The sequence below is a fragment of the Neolamprologus brichardi genome, chromosome 10 (genome assembly GCF_056152115.1).
Source record: "Neolamprologus brichardi isolate AB-2024 chromosome 10, ASM5615211v1, whole genome shotgun sequence".
NCBI lineage: Eukaryota > Metazoa > Chordata > Actinopteri > Cichliformes > Cichlidae > Neolamprologus > Neolamprologus brichardi.
This window is the reverse complement of record NC_142113.1, coordinates 33,804,713-33,826,459: the sequence shown is the minus strand read 5'-3', so window position 1 is coordinate 33,826,459 and position 21,747 is coordinate 33,804,713. Positions and strand designations below refer to the sequence as shown.

The 21,747-nt window shown below is 39.3% G+C and overlaps 2 protein-coding genes across 2 annotated transcripts; both read left to right on the top strand.

Moving 5' to 3' along the window:
• Positions 1-10,324: 10,324 nt before the first annotated feature.
• Positions 10,325-11,290, top strand: LOC148101034 (odorant receptor 131-2-like). Its single transcript, XM_087847618.1, has one exon. It carries the CDS (start codon positions 10,325-10,327, stop codon positions 11,288-11,290), a length of 966 nt encoding a protein of 321 aa, XP_087703744.1.
• Positions 11,291-17,477: 6,187 nt separating this feature from the next.
• On the top strand, positions 17,478-18,443 carry LOC148101033 (odorant receptor 131-2-like). The gene has a single exon (XM_087847619.1). It carries the CDS (start codon positions 17,478-17,480, stop codon positions 18,441-18,443), a length of 966 nt encoding a protein of 321 aa, XP_087703745.1.
• The last annotated feature ends 3,304 nt before the right edge of the window (positions 18,444-21,747 follow it).

The following is a 21,747-nucleotide window of genomic DNA, read 5'->3' as shown; positions in this document are numbered from 1 at the left end:
GGGCACTATGATTAATTAACAACTTCATTCACACACTTGAGCTGATATGCAACCAGATATCATGACAAAGGATGTAATTGACACGCCTGTCCACCATGTCCATTTCATGCTTTACCTCTCCAAAACATGAAAAGTAAACACATGTGGAACAGCTACAGTAAGCTGCAATACCAACAGAGGGAGATACTAATTTTCAAGCCAACATGGAAATAATCACAGGAAAGTGTTTAAACAGACATTATTAACACACACACACACACACACATATCTATATCTATATCTATATATATATATATATATATATATATATATATATATATCTATATCTATATATATATATATATATATATATAAATTCCCCGCTCGCCCCTGCGGGCGGTCAATCCTTCAAGCTCGGGTCCTCTACCAGAGGCCTGGGAGCTTGTAGGTCCTTAGCAGTATCTTAGCTGTTCCCAGGACAGCGCTCTTCTGGACAGAGATCTCTGATGTTGTTCCCGGGATCTGCTGGAGCCACTCGCCTAGTTTGGGAGTCACCGCACCTAGTGCTCCGATTACCACGGGGACCACCGTCACCTTCACCCTCCACATCTACTCGAGCTCTTCTTGAGCTTCTCGCGTTCCTTCTTCCTGATATTGCTATCATTCGGAACCGCTACATCGATCACTATAGCCGTCTTCTTCTGTTTGTCTACCACCACTATGTCCGGTTGGTTAGCCACCACCATTTTGTCCGTCTGTATCCGGAAGTCCCACAGGATCTTAGCTCGGTCATTCTCCACCACCCTTGGGGGCGTCTCCCATTTTGACCTTGGGACTTCCAGGTTATACTCGGCACAGATATTCCTGTACTCTATGCCGGCCACTTGGTTATGGCGTTCCATGTATGCCTTGCCTGCTAGCATCTTGCACCCTGCTGTTATGTGCTGGATTGTCTCTGGGGCATCTTTACACAGCCTGCACCTGGGGTCTTGCCTGGTGTGATAGACCCCAGCCTCTATGGATCTTGTACTCAGAGCTTGTTCTTGTGCTGCCATGATTAGTGCCTCTGTGCTGTCTTTCAGTCCAGCTTTGTCCAGCCACTGGTAGGATTTCTGGATATCAGCCACCTCCTCTATCTGCCGGTGGTACATACCGTGCAGGGGCCTGTCCTTCCATGATGGTTCCTCGTCTCCCTCCTCTTTCTTGGGTTTCTGCTGCCTGAGGTATTCACTGAGCACGCTGTCAGTTGGGGCCATCTTCGTGATGTATTCTTGGATGTTCGTTGTCTCATCCTGGACTGTGGTGCTGACACTCACCAGTCCCCGGCCCCCTTCCTTCCGCTTAGCGTAGAGCCTCAGGGTGCTGGACTTGGGGTGAAACCCTCCATGCATGGTAAGGAGCTTTCTTGTCTTTATGTCAGTGGCTTCTATCTCCTCCTTTGGCCAGCCTATTACCCCAGCAGGGTACCTGATCACAGGCAGGGCGTAGGTGTTGATGGCCCGGATCTTGTTCTTACCGTTCAGCTGACTCCTCAGGACTTGCCTGAACCTCTGCAGGTACTTGGTGGTTGCAGCTTTCCTAGCGGCCTCTTCATGGTTCCCATTCGCCTGCGGGATCCCCAGGTACTTGTAACTGTCCTCTATGTCTGCAATGTTGCCTTCTGGTAGTTCAATCCCCTCAGTTCTTACTACCTTCCCTCTCTTTGTTATCATCCGACTACACTTCTCCAGTCCGAACGACATTCCAATGTCATTGCTGTATATCCTGGTGGTGTGGATCAGTGAATCGATGTCTCGTTCACTCTTGGCATACAGCTTGATGTCATCCATGTACAGGAGGTGGCTGACAACTGCTCTGTTCTGTAGTCGGTATCCGTAGCCAGTCTTGTTAATGATCTCACTGAGGGGATTCAGGCCTATGCAGAACAGCAGTGGGGACAGAGCATCTCCTTGGTAGATCCAACACTTGATGGTGACTTGTGCTATGGGCTTGGAGTTGGCCTCTAGTGTTGTACGCCACATCCCCATTGAGTTCCTGATGAAGGCTCTCAGGGTTCCGTTGATCTTGTACAATTCCAGGCATTCCAGTATCCAGCTGTGGGGCATTGAGTCATAGACCTTCTTGTAATCAATCCAGGCAGTGCACAGGTTGGTCAGTCTGGTCCTGCAGTCTCGGCTGACCGCTTGGTATGCCAGTAGCTGGTGTTTTGCGCCTCTGGTATTCCTGCCCATCCCTTTCTGTGTGCCGCTCATGTATTGACCCATGTGCCTGTTCATCTTAGCTGCTATGATGCCTGACAGGAGCTTCCATGTGGTGCTGAGACAGGTCATTGGTCGGTAGTTGGAGCTTCTACCCACAGGTTGTCAAACATGCCCCACCTTCACTCTGATTGTTAACTGTGCTGTTAACATTCATGGACACTTGCACTGTACTTATTTATAAACATTTTTTATTACACTATCTATCTGTCTATCTATCTATCTATCTATCTATCTGTCTGTCCGTCTGTCTGTCTGTCACTCGCTCGCTCGCTCGCCCCATTCATGGAGCTCAGTGACCAGTGCTTAATGGACAATGGAGCAAGGGTATTTAATGCTTCATTATAAGCCAGATTAGTCTTTAATAGGACTTTAAAATCAACATGAAATTGAAGAGGCAAACACTGTAGTACTGAAGTATTATGTTCATTTTTCTTGATGTCCCTTAAAATCAGGTAATTCAATTCAATTTTATTTATATAGCGCCAAATCACAACAAATGTCGCCTCAAGGCGCTTCATAGATACAGAGAAAAGCCCAACAATCATATGACCCCCTATGAGCAAGCACTTTGGCGACAGTGGGAAGGAAAAACTCCCTTTTAACAGGAAGAAACCTCCGGCAGAACCAGGCTCAGGGAGGGGCGGCCATCTGCTGCGACCGGTTGGGGTGAGAGAAGGAAGACAGGATAAAAGACATGCTGTGGAAGAGAGACAGAGATTAATAACAGATATGATTCAATACAGAGAGGTCTATTAACACATAGTGAGTGAGAAAGGTGACTGGAAAGGAAAAACTCAATGCATCATGGGAATCCCCCGGCAGCCTACATCTATTGCAGCATAACTAAGGGAGGATTCAGGGTCACCTGGTCCAGCCCTAACTATATGCTTTAGCAAAAAGGAAAGTTTTAAGCCTAATCTTAAAAGTAGAGATAGTGTCTGTCTCCCGAATCCAAACTGGAAGCTGGTTCCACAGAAGAGGGGCCTGAAAACTGAAGGCTCTCCCTCCCATTCTACTTTTAAATACTCTAGGAACAACAAGTAGGCCTGCAGAGCGAGAGCGAAGTGCTCTACTAGGGTAATATGGTACTACAAGGTCATTAAGATAAGATGGGGCCTGATTATTTAAGACCTTGTATGTGAGGAGCAGGATTTTGAATTCAATTCTGGATTTAACAGGAAGCCAATGAAGGGAAGCCAAAACAGGAGAAATCTGCTCTCTCTTTCTAGTCCCTGTCAGTACTCTTGCTGCAGCATTTTGGATTAACTGAAGGCTTTTCAGTGAGTTTTTTGGACATCCTGATAATAATGAATTGCAGTAGTCCAGCCTGGAAGTAATAAATGCATGAACTAGTTTTTCAGCGTCACTCTGAGACAGGATATTTCTAATTTTAGAGATGTTGCGCAAATGGAAGAACGCAGTCTTACATATTTGTTTAATATGTGCGTTGAAGGACATATCCTGGTCAAAAATGACTCCAAGGTTCCTCACAGTGTTACTGGAGGCCAAGGTAATGCCATCCAGAGTAAGAATCTGGTTAGATACCATATTTCTAAGCTTTTCAGCGCCGAGTACAATGACCTCAGTTTTATCTGAGTTAAGAAGCAGAAAGTTAGTGGCCATCCAAGTCTTTATGTCTTTAAGACATTCCTGCAGTTTAACTAATTGGTGTGTGTTATCTGGCTTCATGGACAGATAGAGCTGGGTGTCATCTGCATAGCAGTTAAAATGTATGCTATGTCTTCTAATGATGCTGCCTAGGGGAAGCATGTATAATGTAAACAGAATTGGTCCTAGCACTGAGCCCTGTGGAACTCCATAATTAACCTCAGTGTGTGAAGAGGACTCTCCATTTACATACACAAATTGGAGTCTATTAGATAGATATGATACAAACCACTGCAGTGCAATACCTGTAATACCTACAACATGTTCTAATCGCTCTAATAGGATATTATGGTCAACAGTATCGAATGCTGCACTAAGGTCAAGAAGGACAAGCACAGAGATGAGTCCACTGTCAGAGGCCATAAGAAGATCATTTGTAACCTTCACTGAAGCTGTTTCTGTGCTGTGATGAGCTCTGAAACCTGACTGAAACTCTTCAAATAAACCATTCCTCTGCAGATGATCTGTTAGCTGTTTGACAACTACTCTTTCAAGGATTTTTGATATGAAAGGAAGGTTGGAGATTGGCCTATAATTAGCTAAGACTGCTGGGTCTAGAGATGGCTTTTTGAGTAAAGGTTTAACTGCAGCCACCTTGAAGGCCTATGGTACATAGCCGATTATTAGAGATAGGTTGATCATATATAAGATCGAAGAATTAATCAATGGCAGGACTTCTTTGAGCAGTTTTGTAGGAATGGGGTCTAAAAGACACGTTGATGGTTTGGAGGAAGTAATTATTGAAGTTAACTCAGAAAGATCGATTGGAGAAAAAGAGTCTAACTTAACATCAATGGTACTAAGAGTAGCTGTAGATAATATTACATCTGTGGGATGATTATTGGTAATTTTTTCTCTAATGATAAAACTTTTATTTGTGAAGAAGTTCATGAAGTCATCACTAGTTAACGTTAAAGGGATGGTTGGCTCAAAAGAGCTCTGACTTTTTGTCAGCCTGGCTACAGTGCTGAAGAGAAACCTGGGGTTGTTCTTATTTTCTTCAATCAGTGATGAGTAGTAAGCTGTTCTGGCTTTGCGGAGGGCTTTCTTATAAAGCAACAAACTATTTCTCCAGGCTAAATGATGATCCTCTAAATTTGTGACACGCCATTTCCTCTCCAGATTACGAGTCATCTGCTTTAGGCTACGTGTTTGAGAATTATACCACGGGGTCAGGTACTTCTGATTAGAGACCTTAGTTTTCACTGGAGCTACAGTATCCAGAGTCGTACGTAGTGAGGAGGTGAAATTATTAACAAGATAATCGACCTCTGTTGGGGTAGCGTTCAGATAGCTGCTCTGCTCTGTGTTGGTACAGGGCATTGACGATGATAACAGTGGCTGGATTATATTCTTAAACTTAGTTACAGCTCTTTCAGAAAGACATCTACTTTGATAAAGTCCACTCTCCACTGCTGCATAATCAATTATTGTAAATGTAAATGTTATCAAGAAATGATCAGACAGGAGAGGGTTTTCAGGAAACACTGTTAAATGTTCAGTTTCTATGCCATATGTTAAAACAAGATCTAGAGTGTGATTAAAGTGGTGGGTGGGTTCTTTTACATTTTGAGAGAAACCAATTGAGTCTAACAACAGATTAAATGCCATGTTGAGGCTGTCATTTTTAGCATCAACATGGATGTTAAAATCACCCACAATAATTATTTTATCTGAGCTCAGAACTAAATCAGATATAAAGTCTGAGAAATCAGACAGAAACTCTGTGTAAGGCCCAGGTGGACGATAGATGATAACAAGTAAGACTGGTTTCTGAGTTTCACAGCTGGGGTGGACAATGTTAAGCATCAGGCTTTCAAATGAATTAAAAGTCTGTCTTGGTCTTTCATTAATTAATAGACTGGTGTGAAAAATTGCTGCCACACCGCCCCCTTGACCTGTGCTTCGAGATTTCTGGTAGTTAGAATGACTCGGGGGTGTTGATTCATTTAAACTAACATAATCATCCTGCTGCAACCAGGTTTCTGTAAGGCAGAGTAAATCAATTTGTTGATCAATTATTAAGTCATGTACTAACAGAGACTTGGAGGAGAGAGACCTAATATTTAATAATCCACATTTCACTGTTTTACTCTTTGGTTCAGATGTGGATACTGTATTGTTCTTTCTTTGTAAATGTTTAAGTTGTTTGTTGCTGGTTTTTAGTTTGTTTTTTGTCTTTTTGGAAGCAGACACAGTCTCTATGGAGATGGGTTTTTGGGGGGGTAGCAGGAGGAGAGAAGCTGCAGAGAGGCGTGTAAGACTGCAACTCTGCTTCCTGGTCCCAACTCTGGATAGTCATATTTTGAGTAAGGACATTCTTAATCATCAGAAGCCTTTTAAGAGCGCTCTGAACAAAGACCATGGCAAGGCAGGCAAAAATAATATGATGTATGACTTTCTGTAAATTCTGTAGCAGACAAGAATGATTACGTGAGCATCACTGCCGACAGTCACTACATGGTTACTGTCATACTGCTTAGTTTTTTGGCTCAATGATGGTGCCACCACAGCCACATTGCACTGAAGGAGGATTTCTCTAACCCAGATCTTAAACTATTGAGGTGGATGCACTTTAGAAAACAATTACTTTGGCTAGAGTGTCACATATGAGTCTTATGGTATCATAGTCATAATGTGCATTCATATTAATTTTAGGCACTTTAACTGCTGTGTCGCTTGAACTTGTGCAGTATTTAACTTTAAGGGGTTTTATAGAAAACTACACTATACATTACTTAATAATAAAATATACTGTAAGTATCCAAGCTTTTCATTTTCTGGCAAACTGTATTATAAATTAAGATCTTTAACATTTATTTATTTACTTCAAATTATTTATTATTGTTAACAAGTTCAGATCTTTAAGATGTAGGCAAAGTCTTCAGGAAAAGCAGTGAAGACTAAAGTTTTCTCCATTCATACTTGTTTGTGCTTGTTAAACTTACACTTGGTCCCTACAGGGATACACACAACACTCACTTCATTAAGCTTAATGATGCCAACAGGAGGCGTTATTACACCATTATTTACTGCCAACCTTAAAAAAGCAATTAAATAATTAATGTGCTTAAATGACTAATCAGGGGACTTTTATACCTCTGAGTATTTCATCAAGCTCAAAACAAAGTTTACAGAAGGAAAAAAACAACATAATTATTTGGAAAGTTTAGTAGGAATCAAAGTTTTACTCACAACTCTTACTCTCCATACTTGTTCCTTTCTTTTCTTAATATTGGTGTTTATAACCCTTTAAAACCTGAACCAGTAACCTAACAAACAACACAACAACACTGCATAAAATATCCTGATCCATGCTCAATCGTCCATGTAAGCAAGTCCGAAAAGGTGGATTCCATTGATGTTGACGTAAACGCTACATTCAGATCAACAGAATCCACCTTTTGGGACTGCATAAAACAGATTTTGGAACATGTGGCATCCAGAGTTTAAAACTTATTAACTTACTTTACTTACTCCTTTACATTTTTAACTTGCTTTATTCTTGAAAGGTTTATATTTTGGACTAAAGTAAGGAATTATAAATTGGTCAATTCAAACTGTCTCAGGTGTAACACTGTCTGTGAAGCTTTTGACACAATTAACCATGAAATATTACTTGATAAACCGGAGTACTATGGTATTAGAGGAGTGGTGCTAGAGTGGGTCAGAAGTTATTTGAGAGACAGGCAACAATTTGTGAAGATTGGTGAATATCAATCAGAGTGCCTGGACATTGTTTGCGGAGTTCCACAGGGGTCAGTATTGGGACCAAAGCTGTTTATCCTCTATATCAATGATATATGTAAAACATCTGATATATTGCAGTTTATTTTATTTGCAGATGATACAAATATTTTTTGTGCTGGAGAGAATTCACAGCAGCTTTTGGAAATTGTCACACAAGAAATGATTAAACTAAAAACATGGTTTGACAGAAACAAGTTATCACTAAATTTGAAAAAAACTACATTTATGTTATTTGGAAATTGTAAAAAAGATGCCGGAGCAAAATTGTTAATAAACAATGTTGAAGTAGAGCAAGTTTCTGAAACAAAATTTCTGGGTGTGATAATAGATAACAAAATCTGCTGGAAACCTGACATAAAGCATATTCAAGCTAAACTGTCAAGAAGAATCTCTGTACTGAGTAAAGTTAAACATTTTTTGCCTTCCAAATCACTCCGGGTACTTTACTGTTCACTTATATTGCCATATTTAGAATACTGTGTGGAAATCTGGGGAAATACATACAAAACTTCACTTCAACCACTATGTAAAACTCAGAAAAAAGCAATCAGGATTATTACTAAAGCAGGATTTAGAGACCACACTAACATCATGTTCTTGAAATTAAAAATTCTGAAGTTTATGGATCTTATAAAATATAAAACTGCAAAAATTATGTACAAAGCCAGATACAATATGTTACCAGGAAATGTACAGAGGATGTTTTTTGACAGAGAAGGGGACTATGAATTGAGGGGAAAATTAAATCTGAAGACTCTTAAAGCACGGACACAGGTTAAAACCTTTTGTGTTACTATTTATGGGTAAAACTGTGGACCTACAGCAATGTTCAAGCATTAGTCAGTTTATAAAGATGTTTCGAAAACTGATTTTGGAAGAATATGAAACTGATAAAGTTGATCACCCATTGTATATATAACTATGCTAAATTGTATCTAAATTATATCTATCACTGTAGCTATGTTTATACATGTTCTCCTTGTTTATTGTGTGGGGTAAGTGATGATGGGAATTAGGTGAATAGTGGGATTCAATAGAATGTTGAGCATGGGGTAGGGATTAATAAGTATGTTATACTTCTTCCTACTCCATTTCAGACCTAATAATTGTCATTTCATGTAATTTAGACTCTGTTTTATTTTATTTAATTTATTTTATTTATTTTGTTTTATCTGAGCACATACGTGTGTGTATTTACATATATATTCATATTTGTAAATGCAAGTATGTGTACTTGTGTATATATTGGTTTTTTTTCTGTATATGTCTGAAATAAATAAACATACAATACAATACAATACAATTTAAAAGTTTTAGAGCATGTTTAGTGTCACCTTCTGCCAGCACAGAGCATCAGCTAACTAGTGACAGAACCCATACGTCAGGGGAAAATGAGGACACTAAATGTATTATTATTATTATTATTATTATTATTATTAGGAAGTCCTAAAAACTCCCTGAAAAGTCTTCAGGTAATCCAAAATGCTGCCTCAAGAGTCCTGACAGGGACTAGAAAGAGAGAGCAGATTTCTCCTGTTTTGGCTTCCTGTCAAATCCAGAATTCAAAATCCTGCTCCTCACATACAAGGTCTTAAATAATCAGGCCCCATCTTATCTTAATGACCTTGTAGTACCATATCACCCTATTAGAGCACTTCGCTTTCACACTGCAGGCCTACTTGTTGTTCTTAGAGTATTTCAAGGCCCTAAAAATGACCCAAAGCTGATGAACCGTATCCTGTTTAATTGAGAAATAGGTCATTTCAATTTTTTTACTTTGCTTTCATGGGGCATTGTCTATTGAATTTTGAGGTGAAAAAAAAAAGAATTTAATCCTCTTTGGGATAAGGTGGTAACATGATACAATGTGGAACAAGTGAAACACCGTGATTACTGTACTATAACTTCCAGCTGTTGTGCATGAATCTACAAATTCCATAAAATATAACAAAATAGCAATCACACAATAAATAAATAAAACTGCATATGGCATTTATTTTGAATTTAAAGTGAATGTCTACACTTATAAAAGAAAAAAAAACATCTAATAGTAATGTCATGTATACTCACGTTCTTCACAGTTTGCAGTAATGCTAGGAACCCTGGACTCTCAACTATCATTTGAATCACCATCTCAACTCTGTGAAGTATCAGAAACTTATACTGTAAGATCAAGACTGATGAGATTGTGTTTACAGCCAACATTTTATTTATTTTATCGGTTATAGAGAGTAGCTTTTGTAACAGACATTGGTGGTAATTGAGGTTTTTAATGTCATCATATCTACTGAGAAAAGGATAGATCACATTTTTGGAAAAAGGCTTACATTACTCACTGCCGTCTAATTGGCTTACTACACTTACATGTGATGCTGTCATGTGAATGGTGTGCGAGGACTGAGTTCTTTAAATGCATGTGGACATGGGTAAATCCTGCAGAAGACTCCTGAGCAGATGGAACCAAGCACTGCTTGTTACCTGCTAACCACTGACAAAGCAGAACTTTCTCTTTGGAATGTGAACTTAAAACTTATTGTTTCTTTGGGTTATAGCTGCAACAAAAAAACTTTTTTGTGTGTTAACTGACTTTTAGTTGAGAATGACTACATGTCTAGATAAAATCCTTGGTCAGATCTTTAGCACAGTCATGTAAATGTGTGTCTAACATGTCCTACATCTCTCCATCTAAGACTAACTTCACTGTTGGACTGCAGTACCGAGGGATACTGGAAGTCTTGTTATTTTCTGCTCCAATTACAATATCTTGCTGTGTGTTGCTCTTCATCAATGGGACCATGCTACACATCTTGAGGAGTAAAGCAGTGTTTCGTGAGACAGCCTGTTATGTTCTTCTTTATAATTTACTTTTTGCAGACACCATACACATGGTCCTGAGTCAGTTATTGTACTTACTAGCTGCTTTTAGAATCAGACTGACATATCCTGTTTGTGGCTTTCTTGTCATGCTTGCCAATCTCACAACTGGGATCTCTCCTCTCACACTGGTGGTGATGTCTCTGGAGAGATATGTAGCTGTGTGCTACCCTCTAAGGCATGCTAGCATCATCACCATCGGGAACACAGCGCTAGCGATCATCATAGTTTGGGCCGTCAGTTCACTAAATGTTTTTATTCGACTGATTTTGCTGTTAAATTTTCTATTTGAAGACTTAGAGAGTCTCCAAATGAAAGACGTTTGCTCTGACACTCCGTTGTTGCTTGGCCCCATGTCTGATCATTATGACAAAGCTTACACTGGGGTTATTTTTGTATCTGCTGGTGTTGCAGTTACTTGCTCCTATATTGGTGTTATGATAGCAGCCAGGTCGGCCTCCACAGATAAAGCTTCAGCCCGTAAGGTTCGTAGCACACTGCTGCTGCACCTGATACAGTTAGGCCTCAGTCTGTCCTCAACTATTCATAACCCTTTGGTTACAGAGATCTCAAAAGTCCTTGATAGAGTAACAATTTTACGCATCTGGAGTATACTTTATGTGTTTATGATCCTTTCCCCCAGATGTTTGAGCCCACTTATCTATGGCATTAGAGACCAAATGATCAGACGCATCCTCATGTACCATCTGTGCTGTCGAGTAAAACTGCCCAACAGTATAAAATTACTCAAACATTAAATTAATGTAATTTGGAATAATACTGTATATGTTGTTCTAAAGAAAAGGTCTAGGTCATCCTCTGACAAAACTATTCACAGCTTAAAGGCTTCTAATTTTGGTAAAAAGAAAAACAAAATCAGCCTATGATCAAAATTAGATTGCATTGTGCAGCAAAACGTTAACCACGCTTTTCTTAGCCACAGTTGCACTCTTTAGGTGAAGACTTTTGTCAAATGAAACTTTATAAGTCTTATCCTCTCCTGTGCTAACGTTTAGAATGGCTAGCATTAGCTACATGTGATAGTGCAAAGTATTTCCATAAATGTATGAGCATCACATCATCCAGTACAAGTGACTAGCACAAATGCTTTGCTTTGTTAGAACTGTTATTGTAAATGAAATGTTATTTACCTCGAAATGTCTTTTACAAAAGCTTGCAAGTCCACCATGCAACGCACCATATGTGAATTTACCCGGGTTAGTTAAGTGGGTAGGGGAGGGAACTTGAAATCAGAAGTTACAGTGGAAATAAAATAAGTTATCTATTCAATTTCTTTAAGTAATTACAACTTGAGTTTTATTTTGAGCCCACTAACATTGGGATTTAATTTGAAATTACATATAAAATGAATTTAATGTAATTACCAACATTATTAATTCAACACAACCCCAAAAAAGAAAGTTTGCAACTTAGAAGGTCTATCTTAATCAATAAATTAGAATTTTTATGTTGCAGCCATGGATTTAATCAAGTGGAGGTAAAAGGCCTGGTGAATTACTTTTTAGAGTGTATTGAAGCATTTTTGGTTGGCACTGTTCAACAAATAATCAACACATATGCACCAAATTTCTCAGATGTTAGCTGTTGCATGTTAACATACTTCAGCATGGAGCTATTTTTATATATCTAACATGAGATATAAGTAGTTGTGCAATTTACCTGTCAAATAAATCTGAGAATAAGGGTTTTCCTCTTGTTTTTATACGGTTTTAAATTTCTATGTAACTGTTTATGAGTTTTTTCTATTGAGCATACTTAAAAGGCCCAGTAGTAGTCAACTAGTTGGGTCACTCAGATTTGACGCACTAGTAAATCAACGCCCATGGGATCCATTAAGGACACTGAAGTGAACTTTTCTCGATTTGCCTTTGACTTCTTGTTAACTTTCCCATAATTTGTCTCTGCTGGGATGCACATCATCTGCTCCCCATGAAGACTGCTAATCAATATCCATGGGATTCATTAATCATGTCAATATTTGCTAAAAGCATTAATTAGTTAGGATCTGAATATTTAATGTAATTAAATGAGTTATCAGGAGACTTTGTTAGATGGGAGGTTTCTCTCTGCGGTACCACTGAGTGGTTTCATCCACTGAAAAACAACAATGCCACAACAACAACATTTAGACTTAGCACATTAGGACAATGGCAGTGGTTAATTAAGAAAACAGGAGCAAAGACACAGTAAAAAAAAAAAAACTGCTGATGTTGATGATGAAATCCAAGAGAGGAAAAAATAGTGGATAGAGACAAAAACTGATTTATATTTTTTCTTCTAATATATTTTCTACAGTTAAAAAAAATGTAAAGGTACAACCAACTCTTGCTTCTTTGCCATTGTCTATTTATCATTAATACCAAAAAAAGTAAAGCCAACCACAGCCAAAAAAGACTAAAAACACAACACTGTCAAGCACTGTGACACACATTGTAACATATGACGTGCAGTTTTCGGTTTGGATCCATGCACATATTAAAACTTAAACTTTCTTTTTCGTCACTTTTGTTTTGAATTTTTTCAGGCGACAGGATCATCTGTGGACATGATGATTGGGAGACTTCTGCGTTTTTGGTGGGGGGTGAGGGTGTCTTTGTGTTGTAAGTTAACTCAAGGGCACTATGATTAATTAACAACTTCATTCACACACTTGAGCTGATATGCAACCAGATATCATGACAAAGGATGTAATTGACACGCCTGTCCACCATGTCCATTTCATGCTTTACCTCTCCAAAACATGAAAAGTAAACACATGTGGAACAGCTACAGTAAGCTGCAACACCAACAGAGGGAGATACTAATTTTCAAGCCAAGATGGAAATAATCACAGGAAAGTGTTTAAACAGACATTATTAACACACACACACACACACACACACATATATATATATATATATATAAATTCCCCGCTCGCCCCTGCGGGCGGTCAATCCTTCAAGCTCGGGTCCTCTACCAGAGGCCTGGGAGCTTGAGGGTCCTTAGCTGTTCCCAGGACTGCGCTCTTCTGGACAGAGATCTCTGATGTTGTTCCCGGGATCTGCTGGAGCCACTCGCCTAGTTTGGGAGTTACCGCACCTAGTGCTCCGATTACCACGGGGACCACCGTCACCTTCACCCTCCACATCTTCTCGAGCTTCTCGCGTTCCTTCTTCCTGATGTTGCTGTCATTCGGAACCGCTACATCGATCACTACGGCCGTCTTCATCTGTTTGTCTACCACCACTATGTCCGGTTGGTTAGCCACCACCATTTTGTCCGTCTGTATCTGGAAGTCCCACAGGATCTTAGCTCGGTCATTCTCCATCACCCTTGGGGGCATCTCCCATTCTGACCTTGGGACTTCCAGGTTATACTCGGCACAGATGTTCCTGTACACTATGCCGGCCACTCGGTTATGGCGTTCCATGTATGCCTTGCCTGCTAGCATCTTGCACCCTGCTGTTATGTGCTGGATTGTCTCTGGGGCATCTTTACACAGCCTGCACCTGGGGTCTTGCCTGGTGTGATAGACCCCAGCCTCTATGGATCTTGTACTCAGAGCTTGTTCTTGTGCTGCCATGATTAGTGCCTCTGTGCTGTCTTTCAGTCCAGCTTTGTCCAGCCACTGGTAGGATTTCTGGATATCAGCCACCTCCTCTATCTGCCGGTGGTACATACTGTGTAGGGGCCTGTCCTTCCATGATGGTTCCTCGTCTCCCTCCTCTTTCTTGGGTTTCTGCTACCTGAGGTATTCACTGAGCACGCTGTCAGTTGGGGCCACCTTCCCAATGTATTCTTGGATGTTCGTTGTCTCATCCTGGACTGTGGTGCTGACACTCACCAGTCCCCGGCCCCCTTCCTTCCGCTTAGCGTAGAGCCTCAGGGTGCTGGACTTGGGGTGAAACCCTCCATGCATGGTAAGGAGCTTTCTTGTCTTTATGTCAGTGGCTTCTATCTCCTCCTTTGGCCAGCCTATTACCCCAGCAGGGTACCTGATCACAGGCAGGGCGTAGGTGTTGATGGCCCGGATCTTGTTCTTACCGTTCAGCTGACTCCTCAGGACTTGCCTGACCCTCTGCAGGTACTTGGTGGTTGCAGCTTTCCTAGCGGCCTCTTCATGGTTCCCATTCGCCTGCGGGATCCCCAGGTACTTGTAACTGTCCTCTATGTCTGCAATGTTGCCTTCTGGTAGCTCAATCCCCTCAGTTCTGACTACCTTCCCTCTCTTTGTTATCATCCGACTACACTTCTCCAGTCCAAACGACATTCCAATGTCATTGCTGTATATCCTGGTAGTGTGGATCAGTGAATCGATGTCTCGTTCACTCTTGGCATACAGCTTGATGTCATCCATGTACAGGAGGTGGCTGACAACTGCTCCGTTCCGTAGTCGGTATCTGTAGCCAGTCTTGTTAATGATCTCACTGAGGGGGTTCAGGCCTATGCAGAACAGCAGTGGGGACAGAGCATCTCCTTGGTAGATCCCGCACTTGATGGTGACTTGTGCTATGGGCTTGGAGTTGGCCTCTAGTGTTGTACGCCACATCACCATTGAGTTCCTGATGAAGGCTCTTAAGGTCCCGTTGATCTTGTACAATTCCAGGCATTCCAGTATCCAGCTGTGGGGCATTGAGTCATAGGCCTTCTTGTAATCAATCCAGGCAGTGCACAGGTTGGTCAGCCTGGTCCTGCAGTATTAAAATATACTGTAAGTATCCAAGCTTTTCATTTTCTGGCAAACTGTATTATAAATTAAGATCTTTAACATTTATTTATTTACTTCAAATTATTTATTATTGTTAACAAGTTCAGATCTTTAAGATGTAGGCAAAGTCTTCAGGAAAAGCAGTGAAGACTAAAGTTTTCTCCATTCATACTTGTTTGTGCTTGTTAAACTTACACTTGGTCCCTACAGGGATACACACAACACTCACTTCATTAAGCTTAATGATGCCAACAGGAGGCGTTATTACACCATTATTTACTGCCAACCTTAAAAAAGCAATTAAATAATTAATGTGCTTAAATGACTAATCAGGGGACTTTTGTACCTCTGAGTATTTCATCAAGCTCAAAACAAAGTTTACAGAAGGAAAAAAAAAAGAACATAATTATTTGGAAAGTTTAGTAGGAATCAAAGTTTTACTCACAACTCTTACTCTCCATACTTGTTCCTTTCTTTTGTTAATATTGGTGTTTATAACCCTTTAGAATAAAACCTGAACCAGTAACCTAACAAACAACACAACAACACTGCATAAAATATCTTGATCCATGCTCAATCGTCCATGTAAGCAAGTCCGAAAAGGTGGATTCCATTGATGTCGACGTAAACGCTACATTCAGATCAACAGAATCCACCTTTTGGGACTGCATAAAACAGATTTTGGAACATGTGGCATCCAGAGTTTAAAACGTATTAACTTACTTTACTTACTCCTTTACATTTTTAACTTACTTTATTCTTAAAAGGTTTATATTTTGGACTAAAGTAAGGAATTATAAATTGGTCAATTCAAACTGTCTCAGGTGTAACACTGTCTGTGAAGCTGAATTTAATATTAAAGTTTTAGAGCATGTTTAGTGTCACCTTCTGCCAGCACAGAGCATCAGCTAACTAGTGACAGAACCCATAAGTCAGGGGAAAATGAGGACACTAAATGTATTATTATTATTATTATTATTATTATTATTATTATTATTATTATTATTATTATCAGGATGTCCTGAAAACTCCCTGAAAAGTCTTCAGTTAATCCAAAATGCTGCAGCAAGAGTCCTGACAGGGACTAGAAAGAGAGAGCAGATTTCTCCTGTTTTGGCTTCCTGTTAAATCCAGAATTCAAAATCCTGCTCCTCACATACAAGGTCTTAAATAATCAGGCCCCATCTTATCTTAATGACCTTGTAGTACCATATCACCCTATTAGAGCACTTCGCTCTCACACTGCAGGCCTACTTGTTGTTCCTAGAGTATTTCAAGGCCCTAAAATGACCCAAAGCTGATGAACCGTATCCTGTTTAATTGAGAAATAGGTCATTTCAATTTTTTTACTTTGCTTTCATGGGGCATTGTCTATTGAATTTTGAGGTGGAAAAAATGAATTTAATCCTCTTTGGGATAAGGTGGTAACATGATACAATGTGGAACAAGTGAAACACCGTGAATACTGTACTATAACTTCCAGCTGTTGTGCATGAATCTACAAATTCCATAAAATGTAACAAAATAGCAATCACACAATAAATAAATAAAACTGCATATGGCATTTATTTTGAATTTAAAGTGAATGTCTACACTTATAAAAGAAAAAAAACATCTAATAGTAATGTCATGTATACTCACGTTCTTCACAGTTTGCAGTAATGCTAGGAACCCTGGACTCTCAACTATCATTTGAATCACCATCTCAACTCTGTGAAGTATCAGAAACTTATACTGTAAGATCAAGACTGATGAGATTGTGTTTACAGCCAACATTTTATTTATTTTATCGGTTATAGAGAGTAGCTTTTGTAACAGACATTGGTGATAATTGAGGTTTTTTAATGTCATCATATCTACTGAGAAAAGGATAGATCACAGTTTTGGAAAAAGGCTTACATTACTCACTGCCGTCTAATTGGCTTACTACACTTACATGTGATGCTGTCATGTGAATGGTGTGCGAGGACTGAGTTCTTTAAATGCATGTGGACATGGGTAAATCCTGCAGAAGACTCCTGAGCAGATGGAATCAGCACTGCTTGTTACCTGCTAACCACTGACAAAGCAGAACTTTCTCTTTGGAATGTGAACTTAAAACTTGTTGTTTCTTTGGGTTATAGCTGAAACATATAAACGTTTTTGTGTGTTAACTGATTTTTAGTTGAGAATGACTACATGTCTAGATAAAATCCTTGGTCAGATCTTTAGCACAGTCATGTAAATGTGTGTCTAACATGTCCTACATCTCTCCATCTAAGACTAACTTCACTGTTGGACTGCAGTACCGAGGGATACTGGAAGTTTTGTTATTTTCTGCTCCAATTACAACATGTTGCTGTGTGTTGCTCTTCATCAATGGGACCATGCTACACATCTTGAGGAGTAAAGCAGTGTTTTGTGAGACAGCCTGTTATGTTCTTCTTTATAATTTACTTTTTTCAGACACCATACAGATGGTCCTGAGTCAGTTATTGTACTTACTAGCTGCTTTTAGAATCAGACTGACATATCCTGTTTGTGGCTTTCTTATCATGCTTGCCAATCTCACAACTGGGATCTCTCCTCTCACACTGGTGGTGATGTCTCTGGAGAGATATGTAGCTGTGTGCTACCCTCTAAGGCATGCTAGCATCATCACCATCGGGAAAACAGCACTAGCGATCATCATAGTTTGGGCCGTCAGCTCACTAAATGTTTTTATTCAACTGATTTTGCTGTTAAATTTTCAATTTGAAGATTTAGAGAGTCTCCAAATTAAAGACTTTTGCTCTAAAGCTGCTTTGTTGCTTGGCCCCATGTCTGATAATTATGACAAAGCTTACACTGGGGTTATTTTTGTATTTGCTGGTGTTGCAGTTACTTGCTCCTATATTGGTGTTATGATAGCAGCCAGGTCGGCCTCCACAGATAAAGCTTCAGCCCGTAAGGTTCGTAGCACACTGCTGCTGCACCTGATACAGTTAGGCCTCAGTCTGTCCTCAACTATTCATGACCCTTTGGTTACAGAGATCTCAATAGTCCTTGACAGAGTAACATTTTTACGCATCTGGAGTATACTTTATGTGTCTATGGTCCTTTTCCCCAGATGTTTGAGCCCACTTATCTATGGCATTAGAGACAAAATGATCAGAGGCATCCTCATGTACCATCTGTGCTGTCGAATAAAACTGCCCAAAAGTATAAAATTACTCAAACATTAAATTAATGTAATTTGGAATAATACTGTATATGTTGTTCTAAAGAAAAGGTCTAGGTCATCCTCTGACAAAACTATTCACAGCTTAAAGGCTTCTAATTTTGGTAAAAAGAAAAACAAAATTAGCCTATGATCAAAATTAGATTGCATTGTGTAGCAAAACTTTAACCACGCGTTTCTTAGCCACAGTTGCACTCTTTAGGTGAAGACTTTTGTCAAATGAAACTTTATAACTCTTATCCTTTCCTTTGCTAACGTTTAGAATGGCTAGCATTAGCTACATGTGGTAGCGCAAAATATTTCCATAACTGTATGAGCTTCACATCATCCAGTACAAGTGACTAGCACAAATGCTTTGCTTTGTTAGAACTGTTATTGTAAATTAAATGTTATTTACCTCGAAATGTCTTTTACAAAATCGGAAGTTACAGTGGAAATAAAATAAGTTATCTATTCAATTTCTTTAAGTAATTACAACTTGAGTTTTATTTTGAGCCCACTAACATTGGGATTTAATTTGAAATTACATATAAAATGAATTTAATGTAATTACCAACATTATTAATTCAACACAACCCCAAAAAAGAAAGTTTGCAACTTAGAAGGTCTATCTTAATCAATAAATCAGAATTTTTATGTTGCAGCCATGGATTTAATCAAGTGGAGGTAAAAGGCCTGGTGAATTACTTTTTAGAGTGTATTGAAGCATTTTTGGTTGGCACTGTTCAACAAATAATCAACACATATGCACCAAATTTCTCAGATGTTACCTGTTGCATGTTAATATACTTCAGCATGGAGCTATTTTTATATATCTAATATGAGATATAAGTAGTTGTGCAATTTACCTGTCAAATAAATCTGAGAATAAGGTAAGACTGCTAATCAATATATTCATGGGATTCATTAATCATGTCAATATTTACTAAAAGCATTAATTAGTTAGGATCTGAATATTTAATGTAATTAAATGAGTTATCAGGAGACTTTGTTAGATGGGAGGTTTCTCTCTGCGGTACCACTGAGTGGTTTCATCCACTGAAAAACAACAATGCCACAACAACAACATTTAGACTTAGCACATTAGGACAATGGCAGTGGTTAATTAAGAAAACAGGAGCAAAGACACAGTAAAAAATAAAGAAACTGCTGATGTTGATGATGAAATCCAAGAGAGGAAAAAATAGTGGATAGAGACAAAAACTGATTTATATTTTTTCTTCTAATATATTTTCTACAGTTAAAAAAAATGTAAAGGTACAACCAACTCTTGCTTCTTTGCCATTGTCTATTTATCATTAATACCAAAAAAAGTAAAGCCACCCACAGCCAAAAAAGAATAAAAACACAACACTGTCAAGCACTGTGACACACATTGTAACATATGACGTGCAGTTTTCGGTTTGGATCCATGCACATATTAAAACTTAAACTTTCCTTTTCATCAATTTTGTTTTGAATTTTTTCAGGTGACAGGATCATCTGTGGACATGATGATTGGGAGACTTCTGTGTTTTTGGTGGGGGGTGGGGGTGTCTTTGTGTTGTAAGTTAACTCAAGGGCACAATGATTAATTAACAACTTCATTCACACACTTGAGCTGATATGCAACCAGATATCATGACAAAGGATGTAATTGACACGCCTGTTCACCATGTCCATTTCATGCTTTACCTCTCCAAAACATGAAAAGTAAATGCATGTGGAAGCTACAGTAAGCTGCAACACCAACAGAGGGAGATACTAATTTTAGCCTATTACATATATTTTATATATATATATATATATATATATATATATATATATATATATTGTTACGACCCGTCTAGGGCCAGGCAATAACATGAGTGAGGCACTCGCTTCCCCCCCAAGACCCAAGCAGCCACAAGAAACAAATCCTTTAGTTTCAATGTGATTTATTTACAATGTGAAAAAAAAGGAACCAAGACGGGAGTGTCAACACTTCAGGGTGAGCCAAGGCCAAAACAATAAACAAAACAAATCTACACAAATCCCGCACCCCTGACCTTACCAAAACAAAGTCAAAAATAAAGACAGAGTCTAATCTCCTTCATTAACTCAAAACAGGAGAAAACGGGTGATCAAAAGAAACGGCAGCTCACCCCTACCCACTCCACTTCCACAACTTTCAAGCGCACTGCAGCCAGCGGCTGCCACAGGAATACTGCTGGGTCGTGAGGAGAAACGCGAGGACCTCTCCCGCTGTAGCGCTCCAGCCTCCTTTTAATGGGCGGGTCCTCCAGCTGGAACCAGTCACGTCGGTGCAGTGTATCCACGCACCAATCGGAGCAGGGCCCTGGCACAGCTAAATTAACATAAAAAGACATAACACCTACACAAAACAAACACATGAACATGCAAGTTCGTAACAATATATATATATATATATATATATATATATATATATATATATATATATATATATATATATATATATATATATATATATTAGGGGTGCAACGATACACAAAATTCACGGTTCGGTTCGGTTCGATACTTTGGTGTCACGGTTCGATATTTTTTCGATACAAAAAAAAAAATTTCATGCCTTTTTAATTTGTCATTTATTAAAATTATAAATATATATTTTAACTCAAAAGTACAGTTTTTAAATTTAATGTTGCTGAAATAACAAAGTAATAAAAAAAAAAAACTATCTGATCGAGGAATCACTTATTTTTGGAAAAGAGAGTTTATTACAGAGAAATGGCTCTTTCCAAAATAAAAGCTATACTATACGCTTCTTCTGGGCTATATTCTCAGCAGCATATTAAACATATCAGGTCCCCATAAGGAGAATCATGTGCTAACGGCTGTCTAAATGACTCGGGTAAAGTTTGTAGCATGCCTGCTGTCTGCTTCCACTTGTCTTTGCACTAGGATGATGTCGGAGTAAATGTGCAGTCATATTCGTTGTGTTCCCACTAGTGCTGTCAGCGTTAATCTCGTTGAAATGAAGTTAACGCCACAACACGGCAAATCTCCGTTAGCGAGCTACCGCGGATCACCCCGTGCGTGGGGCTGGACGGCCAACACGTTAACGAGCTAACTGCGCTAACACACTAGTTCCCACCCATGTAATTGAGCATTGCATGGCACATCCAACATACTGTTTTACTTTAGTCCATGATGCGCTTACCTTCAGGGTCATACGTCACATGAAAACCAAAATAGTTCCAAACGCCAGATCTGAATGAGGGTGGGGGAGGTTCAATTTGCCATGTTGCAACGAGCTTAGCTTCTCTCTCGCTAGCTTGCCCTGCGCTCAGTGAATCTGCGTTCGACTA

Excerpts from the sequence above, each read along its gene's own strand:
- LOC148101033 (XM_087847619.1), top strand. The coding sequence starts at position 17,478 with ATGTCCTACATCTCTCCATCTAAGACTAACTTCACTGTTGGACTGCAG.
- LOC148101034 (XM_087847618.1), top strand. The coding sequence starts at position 10,325 with ATGTCCTACATCTCTCCATCTAAGACTAACTTCACTGTTGGACTGCAG.